Here is a 16632-nt window from a genome sequence, read left to right on the forward strand (position 1 = left end):
TACTGCCAATCTTTCACACCAGTTAATATGTTACATCAATCTCGTATTTTCTTTTTGTTGAACATACACTTAATTTACTTCTGTACGTCAATTCGGTCTCACTGTATTTCAATGGGCGGCTTTTAAAAGTTAAAACTGCAAGCGTAATACACACAAATAACGTAACACTGTGTCGTATTTACTTAACGTAGTGCAGTTGCGCTATATCCTAGGGGAGGGCATAATTATTAATTAATAGGCATTATAGGCCAGAGGAAATTTTGCATCCCTTCACACCTGCACCCGGGGGCGACTGCCCCTTGCCCCCTCTTGCTACACCACTGATATATATATATATATGAACTCAATGCCAGGCCATATCGTTCAAATATTTGTCAAACCCTCCCTTAAATTTTCTTAAAGTTACTACTTCTACCACATCTGAAGCAACTTATTGGAAAGGCCAACTACCCTATTAGCTGAAAATGAGTTCTACCACAATTTATACTTGTGTCCCCTAGCTCTCCTATTCTCACCATGAAGTTTACAAAAAAGAACATTCATTGACAGTATCAATTCTCTTGACAATTTTTTTACATTTCAATCATATCTCCTCTAATTTTTCTTTCCTCAAGATCTTAATCTGTCCTCGTATGACTACCATTACATTCCAGGTATCATCCTAGTAGCACTTCTTTGAACCATTTCCAACAATTCAATGTCCTCTCTAAGGTAAGGAGTTTAAGACTGAACACAGTACTCCAAATGTGGCCTAACCAGCGACCTATACAATGGCATTATATCTCTTTAGATTCGTATTCAACACTTCTGTAGATACAACCTAAAATCCTATTTGCCCTACTATTAGCCACAACAGACTGCTTGGATGGCTTAAGAGATTGATCAACGAGATCACCAATATCCTTTACTTTCATAACACTGTCAAGGTTATTCCCATCAAAATTATACTCATATTTCAAAAAAATGATAATCAACATTTTTAGTGATTAAAAGCCATCTGCCATTTATTCATCTAACTTACCAAATGATCTAAATCATTTTGTGAAGTAGCAGCATATTCCCCACAGCGAGCAACATTCAAAAATGTAATGTCATCAGCAAATTTAAGTAATTTATTGACTATCTATGTCATTGATGTAAATTTGAAAAAGAGCAAATGTTCTAGCACTCTGCAAAAAGTGGTATCCCACTTGTGACATTAATCAGGTTTGACTGAACTCCATTTATAGCAACCCCCTACTTTATCCCATCTAGCCGGTCTCTTTATCCAAGGGTTATTCCACCCGTATGGAGATCATTTTTAAACAATACTTTTATGTAGAATCTTGTCAAATGCTTTCATGGTCTTCATACGAAACTCACTAATAGCTTGTAAGAATGATAAGTGTAACTTACAGCTCATGAAAAGTTGACCAATGCTTGGTGTATAAAAGGAACACATATTTATATTCTTCCCTTTTTAAACTATTTTTAAAGAAGAATATCTAAAAGAATTAAAATTCTATTAGCCTTGGCAAGACGGTGTGACTTTACTAAAATCTCTCAACAGTCTTGACGATTTCTTTTGTTTCATTGTAGAACTAATGTTTATCCAACATTTTATCATAATCGTTGTCTTCTGAAAAAGTAATTCCAGAGAAACAGTAAAGTGAATGAGGTAATAAATTCGTTTTTTATACTTGAAATTGGAACTTCGTTAATAATTATAATGCATTTTTATAATGATACAGACAAAGAATGTTTACGCATGGCATGGATTTGTTTTGCAAAGTGACTGTAAAATATAAAATATTTGTAGACAATCTACCCTTATAAGCAGTAAACATTAAAATGTGGACTTTAGTATTGATGAATGAAAATATATATAAATGTTAACTAACCTAAAATAAAAATACAACAACCACACAGAAACATCATGATGAATTTGTAAAGGAATCAATTTGAACGATGTTTACGTACAATTCAATACCTGAAAATGGTTAATGACCACAGGCCTTTTGTCTTAAAACAGGTTTATTTACTCAATACACTATATCCTATAGAACAGGGAGGGGTTCCCAAACTGGGGTTCGCAGGAAATTGTGAGAGGGGCCTTAGTAAATACACCAAACCGTTAATAAATCAATATCAAAATAATTATTGGGTGGGGCCTCAGATACGGAATGATATTGGGCTTAGAAAGTTTGTGAACCCCCGCTATATAACATAATAATTCTAATACAGTGAATTGTAATTTATTTGTGAAGAACGTTTAGTGTTTGAACTGAATTGAAAGTATGTTTTTGTGTGAGTAAATTTTGATATAAACTATGCTTTTGAAGTACTGTAAGGAAGCCTAGCATGACCTAGTGGTGAAATTGTTCGACTCGTAATGTACGAGTCGCGAGCTGAAATCCCGTCACGGAATATGTTTCAACCTTGGGGGAATTATAATGTGACGGTCAATCTCACTTTTCGTTGGTAAAAGAGTAGCATAAGTGTTGGCGGTGGGCGGTATCGATTAGTTGCCTTCACTCTAGGCTATCACTTTTAAATTATGGACGACTAGAGGAAATAGCCCTCGAATAGGTTCGCGCTGAATTTAACAAACAAACAAGTAAAGTAAAAAAGAAAATTATGTAAAATAAACAAATAAATTTTTCAGAAAGCTGAATGGCTAAGCAGTCAGTCTGAAGGCCAAAAACGCTAAAGTCTAGGTTTCGATACCCGTGGAATGGACAGCACAGATATATCCCATTGTAGGATCCATATATTGTGCAGCTTTTCAAAGAGTTGTAAATATTCATAAAGTACGTAATGCTATTAAGACATTAATAAAACACATAACTCAACAAAAATATTTTTTTTTGTTTTCACTTCTGCGTTGTCATGAAGATTTCTAAAACATGTTTTGTACAATTTTAAAGAACACTCAACAATAGCTGTCATATTAAGATAATTCAGAAACTAAAGTATGCAGTGCCAGACTGTAGAAGAAAAATAAGTGTTTTTATTAAGTAAATGATCTTTCAAACAACTATATGGGGTATAAGTATCCTATAATTTGACTTAAGACAAATGTGACATTTGTATGAAATCCAATAGAAACATATACTTATCCTCTATAAGGTAACACAATCTATAACTGTGGTTATACATAAAATACGTGTTTAACTTTAAGAGATATGTTTACTGTAGTCTTTAGCAGAAAATGTGTTGTCAAATTATACGCATATATACACACACATATATATATATATATTAAAACATTATTTCACAAAAATGTGTGTGTGTCCACTTATAATTGGCAAATAACTAGACCGATTGTCGCGGAACCTGATATGTTCTCTTAGAGTGGCATAGTGGCATAGGGGCTCAGGTTCCTCTTATGTCATCCCCACAAGGCCCTATGTCTTCCACCTGCATTGTATCAGCTTATAATTGGCGAGCCGCTGAACTGATTGTCACCAAATCTGGCATATAACCTTAGAGACCCCAGGGAGTGGCATAATGGTCAGCGTCTGATATAATAGCTCCAGAGACACTGCTTTTTTGTTATTAAACAATATATGATAGAAGTAGAGTTTTTTTTATCAGAACGCTCAGATAGTGTCTTTTGATAGAACATAAATGGTAAGAGTAACAGTGCTATTTTATTTAGCTAATTATCAACATTAATTCCTTTTTGACGTACTTGGCATTATTGCCTTTGAATTATATGGCTATGTTTAGATGTAACATAATTACGAAAACTTTTTTCTGGGTTACAGAGATAGACATTAATCAAAGAATACATTTGTGAAATAATATATTTAGTCCAGTATATATATTTATCTTACTAGTCACGAAATGCTGTTTTAATCGTATATTCAATATAATAACTAAAGAAATGAATCAAGTATATTTGGTTCTGAGATTCAAACAACAAACACTATGTAAAAACGATATATTAAGTATCAATAATGTTAAGTGATTTGGATAAGAAGCATATCTATATTACAATTGTTAAAAGTAAAAGCGATATTTTCACCAAATGGTATTGACTTCACTCATTTCAGAAAAACAGAATGTATGACATCACAGGAATACTTCTCTTTGCTATGAATGTGTCTATCAAATTATGCACACAAGAGAATAATATATATATATATATATATATATATACGTAATCCAAGTATGCACGAGGACAAACCGTACTTCACAGTTTTGTGGTGCTTATAACTTTCGTACAAATAGAAATGTTGTCTGTTTGTTTGTTTGAAGTTAAGCACAAAGCTAGCACAATGGACTATCTGTGCTCTGTGATGTTTCAAGTGATGTAAGTCCGCAGACATACCGCTATGATACTGGAGGATACTCAGAAATTATGTTGCTAAGTTGATATTTTGTATGTTTATCACTACTATGTATATATATATATATATGTTTATCACTACTATGTATATATATATGTTTATCACTAATATGTATATATATATATACATATATATATGCAATGAGAATATACATATATCTATTCTACCTACATATAAACAGACGTAGAAAAATGATTCCCTTCAAATTCTTTAGAACAAGCTGAGATACCCGTCCTTTGTTCGGATCATGAGTTGAAAAAAATGTGTGGGTGGATGCTATGATAAATAACACAAAAATCCTAACTTTTACATGATATTTTTATAACATAACATATTATTATACAGAATTCATTATTACCTCACCAAAAGTTTTGTATAAGCTTTATAAACTCAATATGTATAAAATTAAAATATGGTATACACTGTGCAATAGTCAGGGTGACTTTATAGAAAGAGGTCGCGGCAAAAGTAGTGGTGGTAGGTGTGCTTTCTGTTACACGCTTTCAGCATCCAGCTGTTAATGTCCTTCCACGTTAGTAATTAATGGATGGTCTTTGGTCACAGAAGTGTCTTACGGGCTCAGTTTGTAGGAAGTAGGAAGTGGGTATAACTCAAGAAACGATTTTTCATATCAGCCTTATTGTGGCGGTTGGAGTAGAAACTTTAGCTGGGTTTTTGTATTATGCAATAGTAATGGTCGTTGTTTCTTCATTAAATTCCTCCATAGAGAGTGCTAGGACACTCCCTGAGAAATATAAGACGTTTGTGTGTCATCCCCCACACTGTATGTATGTTATTTTATAGAAATTTTAATATTTTTTGTTTAAGGACGTGGCGCCATCTATGAATGCAGTTAACGTTAACTTAGGTCAAAGATAATAAATGCTCAATAACAGCAATAATGGGGTAGAGGGGGTTATAACTCCCACATTAACATGTACCTTGTTTCAAACTATCATCCCACAAAGTTTAGTTGAAATTAGCCCAGCGACCTAGGAGTAGCTAGATAATAGACAAACAGACAGACACAGATTTTTTGTGCTTTATATATATGATTACAAAATATCAGCAGGCTAGTGTTAGTTCCTTTAAACAATAAGTATGTAAAGTTATCCTTATTTTAACAAAAATACTCATCTAGCTAGTTCTCTTTAAATTAGTTTAGCTAATCCTCAATACATAGAAGTATTTTAAGCAAAACTTACAACTGATCAAAGAAGAGAGGGCATAAAGTACTGTAAACGTCATGAATATTTGTTTACGAACTACTAAGGTGATCTGATCTAACACAAAGATACTAAACCTTCTAACTGGAGCGCTTTCGAAAGGTAGACCTTCCAGTTCTCCTGAGAAGAAGTCCCACCTCTCGAAAACATTCAGCTTATAGGGTTCGTATCTTTGTGTTGAATTGATTCCTTAAATCTTCGCGTTTACCTAAAACCACGAATAAGTTGATTTAATAAATCCGAATAACAGAAATGAATATTGCTCTCAAAAAACACAAAACATTTCAAAATACTTGCAAAAATAGTAAGCGAAACCAAATGAAGAAAAGACGTTTACTGAACTAAAAGTTTGTGGAAGAAGTTTCACAATGTCATCTTTGTAGAGTCGACAAAAATTAAACTGATTGATGGTGATTATGATTAATTAAAACAGTACAAATTACTATCCAGTATAGTGGAATGAAATAAAACAATACTAGTAGAAACCCTCCTAGTGACTCAGCTGTAAGTATAAAGGATTATAGCGTTGAAAACCGGGTTTTGATACCCGTGGTGTGCACAGCAAAGGCAGGCCATTGTGTAGCTTTGTACTTAACTGCAAACAAACGAACAACAGTTTTTATTAGCTGTTTTACTGCATTAATTAAATGTCACCAATACTCATTCAGTCAACAGTGAACAACTGAGGACATTATGGGTCAACCTTTCGTAAACTGTTGATTGCGGGGGATCGCCAAGATATAAAATATAAATGATTTTCCACTTTTACAACAAACAGAAACCCGCTGAATTCTCAGATGAAACGACCGAGCAGCTTTCACACAAGTATTATATTTCACATAGTATTATACTATGTATTCAGTTATTCTCTTTCTTTCGTCTTATTTACATGAATCAGTGTTCCAAACAAAACATACTTTTGTGTTTCTCAGGGAACACTCCATCAAGGGAACAGCTGTGCTCGTTTATTCATCGCATTGTATTATATTGCTAAATATACTTCTCATGTGACGTTATAACTTTGATATCAAATCCATCTACTTGGCGGCAGGTGGTGCTGATTGATTGTACTCCTTCTGATCCAGAATTCCAAATCAAAGATGGCTATACCTGAACTGTGGGGTCTGTGATCTCGTTGTCTATTCCACGTGTCACACAATTTTGAGAGGCATGATTCAAATGATTCAGTAAGAAAGGGTAAAATAAAAGTTTTATGAGGAATTATTTCCTGTCAGTATAGACTATAGAAATAAAATAGGAAAATTTCTGTCAAAATATGCAGTGAATAAGTAAGCTTTCGATTCTGTCAGGAAAAGATACCACAGTAGCTGTTGCAAAAAATGTCTTAATGATGTCTTTTTTGACTTTATAATTAAGAGATGTTCAAGCTTCGATGGTCCTTCTCTGGTATTTATGCTAAAGAGTGTTAGTGAAAATGAAGGCCAAAATATGATGCTTTGTGCATCTATTTCATAAAATTTTGAAGATGCTAACTTGTCGTGGTCATAAATTGTCATCTCCTATTGTCATAAAGACCATTGGAATAACCACTGCCGAATTAGATCCATGACGTTCAAGTTCTAGCATGGAAATGCTTGACTTCAAGACGACAAAGCACCATCACGATGGCTTGGAGTGGCTAGCAAGAACAGTACATATGACAAGCACACCAATGAACGTTATAAAAGGTCTATACTAAATACGTTCAGTTTTACAGCAGCCACTCCAATATAATCTATCTACTATTTTACTGTATGTAAAAGTGAAAAAGACTGATTGTAATGTGAATCTGAACGTGTCAGAAATGCAAATACTGGGCCTTAGTATAATGGTTAAATAACCTAGAGAATTAAAAAGTTGGGAACATCATAATACCAGCACCAATTGTCATGAAGACCATTGGAATAACCACGGATGGAGAAATGTATGGCTGACAAGGTTATGGAATAAAATAACATTGTGACAAACAACATCATCAACAATGTCACATGTATAGCTGAATACATACTTTGCAATTTAAAAGCAGTCAAAGATATTACAAAGAATGCTCAAGGTTCTCAGCTTCTAAATGCACTGCCCACTGACATGAAGAAGAAAAAAGAAGGGATAAAGAGTCTCTTGGAAGGTGTCAATAAAAACACTCTTGGCCTCATAATACGAAATGCGTTTTGGTGGCAATGGGGTAAGGGCCATGAACCATCGTATTCACAGTTCGGACTCGCTAATCATACGACCACAATTAAACTTGAATTTGTGTTCTGAAAAATAATCTAAAAAAACGATCATTTTATTTCTGATTAAAGGTTAATGTTAGCAATGAATATGATCAATTAGAAACTTATTATTAGGCAATGCTTAATAGGTTTGATTTAAAAATAATTTGTTATACAAAAATTTCTTAATTTTTGTGAAACTTAGTTATACTAAAAAATATAATTAATTTAATGCTGAACTTATTAAGTAAGCATTAACATTGCAAATATATAGCAAATATTTTGTTACTTTTGTAAAGTACTAAAGGTTTTCTTATAATGCAAACGATTAACAAATGATTAATCAATAAGAATTAAATAATAGCAGTTTAATTAAAGAGGCCAACATTTGTGGGCGAATGGAACATGTCTCTGCCACGCAATCCCAACATAGCCACTTATGACACCAGAAAAATCGTCAGAAACATAAAAAAATTGAAAACTATCTGTATTATTGCTTGGGACCTGCAAGAGGGTATCTTTGTATCAAATCCCACGTAACTAGGTTGCCACATGAATGGTTCACGAAACTCCCAAATTGTGCTTTCCTGGCTGAAAAATTGAGCAAAAGACAAAAAGTCATAAATTTCTATATCTCTGTTTTGGACCTGAAAAAATGTATACTTGTACCAAATCCCACGTAAATTGGCCGGAATACGGAGGAGTAAATATCAAAAACACTAAAGTTATGCTTTTTGTGGCATCTTGACCCCTTATAGTTGGTAAGAAAGGGCACGTCCACCATTTTTGTTAGTCAATGTGTGGAACCTGTAGAAAATTATCTTTATACCAAATCCCATGTACATTAGTCAAAATACGGTCGAGTAATTGACCAAATATCCCAAAATTATGCTTTTTTGTGAGCTCTGATCTCTGAAAGACTCAAAATTGGCATATCCAACTTTTTGTATGTCACTGTAAGTAGACGCATGAAAATTTGTATTTGTGACAATTGTAATCTCAACTCCTGTAAGTTTGACCTCTTAGGAGTTAAAAATATACATTTTTGGGATGTTTGAGTTTCCACCCCATAAAATCTTTAAACAGGCTTAAAGAAATAAAATATAGTAGTTTGGGTATATTAGGCTAAAGTATAACCCTACCAATTTTAAAGTCAGTCTACTCAGAAATGAAGAAATGGTGGTCGATTGAAACGTGTTTGGAAGAAGAAGAAACAACAGAAAAACAGTTTTCTCTCTGCTGGGACATGATAATGTGAAATAAATACTCTACTATTGATTACTTTTAAATTAATTTTTACACATTTAAAACGTTATATTTTCCCTTGACTCACAAGAATGCTATAAAGGATAAATTATTGCAGTGGAAAATATTACTGATAGTATTGTCATATTTTATTAATAACTTTTTGTTCATTTGTTGCTAAGTGCAAATATGCCAAATATACTGTCTGTGCTCTGCCTACCATGGGTATTGAAGCCTGATTTTTAGTATTAGAAGCCTTCAGACTCACTTCTGAAACAATTCTTAATAATCTTCTATATCGCATGATTAAAGGCCATAGCCTTGTATACAAAGAGTTTTCGACCATCTACGTTAACAATCTGCATATCAAATCGATTTGCTGTTAATCGTTCCAGTGATCGATAACCGGGTCTTCTTGTTGAGTTAAATTGAAATGTGGTGATTTGCAAGTGAAGATGGCACTTGAAAACTGACCACTTTTGGGAGGGTTACATTATTGAATATTCGGCTACAAAGTTGTCCTATTTCTGTATTGGTAAAGCAAGGGATGTTGTGATTAGAACAGAGAAACAAGCAAGGCTACTCCATAACTCGCTGGATGCCATTCGCTCACAAAGGTAGTACATATAAAGTTAAATAGTTTGTAACTTGAACTAATCCAAAAACATGGTGGATCAGAATTAATCCAAGAACACAATGTACCATTGCATCTAAAGAAGAAACCTTCTTTGATACTGTAATCAAGAGAATTTACACTAATCTAGGACTAGAAATAAGCAACTAGCCAAATAGAAGTTGTATGAGTGGTATCTGGCATGGACAAACGGAAGGGTGTTGTAACATTGGATGAAACATATGTCTACTTAAGTGTCTACAAAAACCTAGGCAAGGTCGGAGTCTGATGTGTAAGCTTTTCCAAGCAAATGTTGTTGGTTGCGACTTACATCAGAAAAGTCTAAAAAATTCCCAGTTGAACAGTGCATATTATCAAGCTAATGGCCTGAATTTCAAAAAGATATTACTCTAAGCGTCGTCACGTCTACGTAACATGGCAGTTTCGCCACAAGAAAAAAGAAGAAACAGGAATTTACACTAAACCACTCATAGACATCTTCCATGGGCTTGTGCGTTTTTGGGTTACTCAAAAGAGTTCTTGAAAATTGTCATTTGAGAACTAACAATTCACGGATTATCAAAAGCTTGCGAAAGAAGTATGGATAATGTTGACTTCAGCATATTTCATAAAAGCCTCCTGTAGTAGAATGTGAAGGCCAGTGAAAGTGGGAGATTAATACTCATATGTAAGCCGTTCGTAACTTTTGAATAGTTGGATCACGAAACCATCATTGAATCGTGCTACAATATGGATGCCAAATCCAAGATGTATCTTCCCACTTAAGAACTATTATAATATTTTAAAGAATACAACACCAATTACAAAACTTTGGGGAAAAGTAGTAACCACAGAACGATAGATTCAAGCAAAATATTAGAATCCAACTAGCTTCTGTGTTGAATTAAACCCGATACCGACCTAAAAACTGTTATTAATTTTCAATAACAGAAGTAGAAAATAAAATACGAAGGAGTAGCATAAATTTGGAATAGCAAAGCATTAAATTTTCAAGACGCGGAGTGAGTGAGTCTTCGTGCATTTAGATAAAATCATAAATGAACGCTAATGAGGCGTTTAGAAGTAAAAGAGATAGCTTGCATTATCCTTTCTATACGATGAAATATCCAACACTTATTTCTGTGGTGCGCTCTGAACTTGAAATAAAGTATGGATTGATACATACTCAAAACTCCAGGAAAAGAACTGGTTATGAACGTCATTAAAATATTTATTTATCAAGAATAAATGTCCTTTCGCTAATTTCCTATATTTTATTCGCATATATTTTTCAACAACTTCTGAGAATGACCTACATTTTGTTATAAAAAGACCATTGTTTTTACACAGAAACACTAAGAATAAATCCATTATCACGAGCTATATGTTTGTAATGATAACTTAGTTTATTTTGCAACAGTTCTTTTGAACTTATAGCTTTCTTCTCTTGAAAATACAATTGTTGTTCATCTCTTTTCCTTTGAAAAGATAATTTATTTCGCTAACTCTCTGTAGTTATATTTGGATACATCAGTAGTTTACCTGTCAAATGAGACTAGTATACACAGAAATGTTTCTGTATGAAAAGAAATGATTCAGTAAATTGTTTTCTCAGACATATCTTGTGCTTGTTCTTATCTCGTTCTCAAGCCTACGAACTGACATCAACAAAAGTAGCGAGAAATAATGAATATATTTTTAGCCGAAAGCCTCTAAATTATCAAAATAAATTCCTTAATAAGTAATTTTTTAAGAGTTTGTATTTGTTGCACCTAAGAGAAGCTTTCTCTTCTTAAATATAAGAGTTTCTTTTTTCGCTTTGTCAGAATTATTTTATTTATGTAATACATGATCAATAAAAGATGCAACCGTCAGTTTACAGTCGTCTAGATTTAGTACATTTTTAGAATATAGTATCCATAGACATGTCGATGAGGGCATTTTATTTCAACTTGAATTTTAGTGGCATTCAAATACATTTATAAGCTATGGAAAACAAATTATGTGTTCAAAAGAAGGCACCAATAAAACATTTGTTTATAAACATTACGATCTTCAAACGTTTAAAAACATAACATTATCATTATACTTCATATTTCGTTTTACCAAATGTACTTTCTGAACAACAAGTTTGATTACATTTCTAGTTCTTAAATTCACTGCTAGGTTGTTAGTTTGTTGTTAAATTCCAAGTTTTGAATTTTCTGTTTTTAAACTTACCAACATGCTCTCTCTCTTTCTCTAACAAAATTAGTTTGGTCTTGTCACTGTATTAAATCATGTGGAGGTATGTGACCTTTTAGACTGGAATCCAATAAAATTAACAGATAAACGTTTTTTTTTCTATTAGCAGATATCATTCAATAATAACAGTGCCTCAAATGTTCTTCACCTGTAAATTCTATACCAAATTTTACCATCTAAAAATAAGGGTAACCTAATACTTAAATCGGGAGTAACGGCAGGTCTCCGAAACGTGCTTATTCTTAGAAAAAACAAAAGGGCATCCTCAATAGCTGCGGCACTTGAAATTCTTTTAGGTAATATTAGAATAAATTAATCTTAGGTGTGGTCAGATATGTCTATCGAAAGGGTTTGTCCTCCTGAGAACAAAACTGTAATTAGATCTCAGATCTGTCAAGAGATGACGGAGCTACAAGCTAAAAGTTTGTACTTGAAAAGAACAAAAAGCACACGAAAACTTAGAGCAATTCTATGAGCCGCTAGGCCGCAGCTAAAAAGTTAATGTTAGAGATAGTTTTAAAACCGAATTAAAGACCAATAATGAACGCTGAATTTGCTATACGTTAAGAACACTCTCTGTACATGGTTTTATTCAGAATATTAATTCTATATTATTAACGTATTTGAAGAAGAATATGTAGCATTATTGAATTATTTTACAGAAAAGTAGTTTGAGATAGTGTATGTTTTCTTCTCATCATCAAAATCATACATTTTGGCGAGAATAAATATGAAACCTTTCATTTGTCACTGAGTTAGACTGGTGTTAGGAACTCCATCTCCTATGAGAATCTTTAGACAAAAACAAATGAAAATAGATTAGGTCCCTGAAAGTGGAAGTCGGAAATTCTGTATATGGTGTGGGAATTATCGTTTGCTCAACATTGTAAACCTAATATTTATATATGTAATTCAAGAATATATAGCATTAGTGCTACTATTTTATTCTTCTGAATTATTTATTAATAAATTATTTATTTCTGATTAAGATTTTTATTTACTATTTGTGATAATTCGAGCATGTAATATCAGGTAGTACAAACTTTTTTAGGTTTAGTGTTGCTCAGAGACAGTGCATTACGTAGTACTTTGAATGGACGGTAGATGGAAATTCATAATGTTGCCTGCTACCTAAGTCAATGGACTTTGAATCCTGCAACCGTGATGACTTCATCACTAAGTCTGTCAAGAGATGACGGAGCTACGAGCTAAAAGTTAAGAGGTGTAATCAACATCATCCTACTTTAACAAAACAACTGATAACATCCATTGTGCAATGTTTACCGCATAGTCAGAACTGAATATTCTGCATCTTCAAGTACGATATATGTATTCATCTACAAACGTTGTAAGCCAGTCTAATACGGGCGAAAGACGAAATTTAGCAGCTCCGTCATGTATTACCATACTACACTAAATAACTAGAAACAGCAGATAGTAATATTACTACTACAACTAATTCTTAGATCACATGAACAGGAGATTATTCTCTACAATATTCAATAAAGCCTTCTTCACCGTGTCCTGATAAGATAAAATAATGCTGAAATGGCACAAAAGAAAGATGGATCTGGTCCTTCACAAGGGACTAGGGAAGATAAAACTTAGATAATTTGTTTCTTTTACAGTTTTGGCGCAAAAACTACACAAAGAGTTATCTGTGTACAGTCGCTCATAATTTTGAACTGATAAACTAGAAGAAAGGATTCCAATCACAAACATCAACTGTCAAATCTGGTGATATTTTTGTGTGTGGGATTTAACCGTCACTCTTCCATATCACCCACGGTCAGAAAGTGCAAAAGCTTGTTTTGGAACAACGGAATCGCGAACAATGAATCTTTACAATTCGCCACACAAACCACTCGACCCATCTTAAAGCTGAGAGGAGTTTAATCTTATTGAAAAACAGACACTATTTCCAGAAGTTTAAAAAAACAATAAGAATACCTGTATTGGAAATATGTATATAACCCGTAAATATTCAAAGCTAACAAATGTGAAATAGTAACACAAGATTCTAAATGCTTTGATGCAATAAGTTCTTCAAAAAAAAAGAGGGTGAAGAAACCCATGATGATTGTTCAAATGCTAAGAACCGGAGAAAATTCAAAGTAAACAAGGACAATAAGTTACTTAAAAAGCACGGAAATATTAAAACAGTATAGACATTTAACATTCTATTTGCTTTAGAATGTAGCATGTCATAGAGATAAAACTTCGATATGCCTTACCGAACCAATAAGTAAAAAGTTAAATCAGTAGCCTTGGAAACCCTTCCGATATAGTTGTTTGGATGTTTTTAGATTCTAATTGAATACCTAGGTTTTAAAGAGATTGTTTATAGGAAACAAATACCAATAAGCTATAACATTCTGCTGTTTATTTATATTTTGTAATCCTAAACAAATACAATTTCTGTCTTTAGACATACTTTTCAGGCCAATTCTCCGTGTTTTAAGGATTACGTTATAAGTGTTTCATACATACACTATATCTCAGAAAATTTCATATTCCATTCCATTTCGAGGTTTAAATATTAACACTGAAAGCTAATGCCTTTCGAATAAGTTCAAAATATGACTACAACGTATCTATTTAGCGCTGCGTTTTAAAACAAAAAGTTAATCGTAATTCACCTAAAAAAAAAGAAGAATAAAATGTGGTGAATACATAAAAAAATGTCTCTATTATCTTTACATTTACAGGTTATGTCCTAGAGCAAAATGTCTCTATTATCTTTACATTTACAGGTTATGTTCTAGAGCAAAATGTCTCTATTATCTTTACATTTACAGGTTATGTCCTAGAGCAGACCATTTTTGATTGATTTATTTTAATCTACAGCATATTCATGCGTATTGAGAGATACCTTACCTTCTTATCGGGTAACATGGGCTTAGCGAAAAGCAATAATTTCATTAAAGAGGAGAAACAGGGTGCTCACCGGTTTAGTAGTTATTGAATTCAGGTGCTCAATTCAATTTTCTGCACTCTTTGACTAGCAACAATAAAAAAGCTATTCATCACATATTTTATATGAAATATATTTGTATTAACAGAAAGTGTAAAATCAAATGCCGTTGTATTAGATGCGTGTTAACAACGAATATTAAGGGTATTAAAATAATGTAAAACGTAAAGAAATATTGCAAGGTAAGATTTTCATGGGATAATATTATTTCATACACAAATGTCTGTCACTAACCTAGCAATGGACACTAGTTCCTCCTGGTGGTAATCGTGGGGAGGTCGCCAAAGAACCAGTTTATCGAGTACTGCCATGCCTGAGGTACTTGGACGGTTTTCTGTTATAGAAAACATAAACTGACGTAAAATTACTGCGAACATCATGTTTTTACCCAACAAATGTATAAAATAATTGATCTTATCACATATACAAACTGCAAACCTGCAAATATATATATATGAATATACGCATATATGATCGAAGTGTGATCATTTATTTATAAGTGTAATTTTCAAATGCGATGAAATGAGTACACGTTTCATTAAAACATAGTTATATGCTCTGGCAATGATTTATTTTTTAGATACGAATATATTATCTCACCGTCATATTGTTTTAAGACACAAAGCTTTACTTTAATCATTAAATTGACGTATTAAAAACACTCCAGATTTTAATGTTGCAAATATAACCTTTATTAGATTAAATTTCAGAAAAATAGTAAGATTATTTGAGAAAAGGAAAGAAAGATGTAATATGTAATATAACTCTAATATTTATTTACTTATCTATTATCTAGTTCTGTAATATCATACATCATGGGGGATATTTTTAAGCCTACATAAATGTCCATTATTTTCATTTTATCTCTTCACTTGTGGCACATATTTATCCCATAAAAATTTCAAAAACTAAATAATATAAATTGTAAAAAAGAAGAAAACCATCGTCGTCATGGAAACATTTGCTTTACAGTGTTCCATACCTTTAAAAAAATAGTACTATCTAGTGAATATCAACAAACATTGTCTATCTAAGGGCGTTACTCTACAAAGATATTTAGAACACGCTTCTGTCAGTAAGTTTAATTGATCTTTACGCCTTTTGCCACTTTTGACAACTTTAAAACCAAACTCGGGCACTGAACTCAAAATGTCAGTTAAACTTCTATAGCGTCAACATTATGAAGCCTAAAACATTATAAGAATGGGTGTCTTTATAAGCACTTAAGACATTCTCTGCTCTGTTTGAAAACGTTGAAAGCTTTTTGTTTTTCACTTTTTGGAATTTCATAAAAAATATAATACATTTCTTGAAGAAAACTAAGCCTTCACTTTTATGTTAAAGACATGTTCTTTCACCGTACGATGACGAAAAACAAAACGCATATTAATATTTTATCTAATGATAACAAAAAACTAAAAACATAAATTACTAAGTAACGTAGAACCATCATGTTGTTACAGTTGATTTGAAATACGAAAAAGAACCACTGGAAAGCATATTAAATTGAAATCCTGAATTATCTGGTATTATTCAGCGCTTATGCCAAGAAAAATACTACACAAAAACGTTTTATTAAAATAATTGCATGGCTTTTATATTTCATTACACCACTAAAAGAATTAGCTGTCAAAGAATTAATGTGGTCGATGGTGGACTTCAACCCAATCCTCATCAATTATGAGGCCGAGAAATAAGTGTTACGTATCTGCCTGTTTGATAATTTCCGAGAAACTTCAGCGATACAAGTCCTTTCTTGATTAAAACTAGTTTATTCTTTCTC

At 32.7% G+C, this 16632-nt stretch overlaps 1 protein-coding gene across 2 annotated transcripts in view; it reads right to left on the bottom strand.

Moving 5' to 3' along the window:
* LOC106458715 overlaps positions 1 to 16632 on the bottom strand; it is a 106996-nt gene that overhangs the window by 14664 nt on the left and 75700 nt on the right. For both annotated transcript variants that reach the window (XM_022384989.1, XM_022384990.1), the window contains exon 5: positions 15084 to 15183. In XM_022384989.1, coding sequence (XP_022240697.1) covers positions 15084 to 15183 — 100 coding nt within the window. The remainder of the gene's footprint in view (positions 1 to 15083; positions 15184 to 16632) is intronic.

Source organism: Limulus polyphemus, unplaced genomic scaffold (assembly GCF_000517525.1).
Source record: "Limulus polyphemus unplaced genomic scaffold, Limulus_polyphemus-2.1.2 Scaffold504, whole genome shotgun sequence".
In the NCBI taxonomy this organism is placed as follows: Eukaryota; Metazoa; Arthropoda; class Merostomata; order Xiphosura; family Limulidae; genus Limulus; species Limulus polyphemus.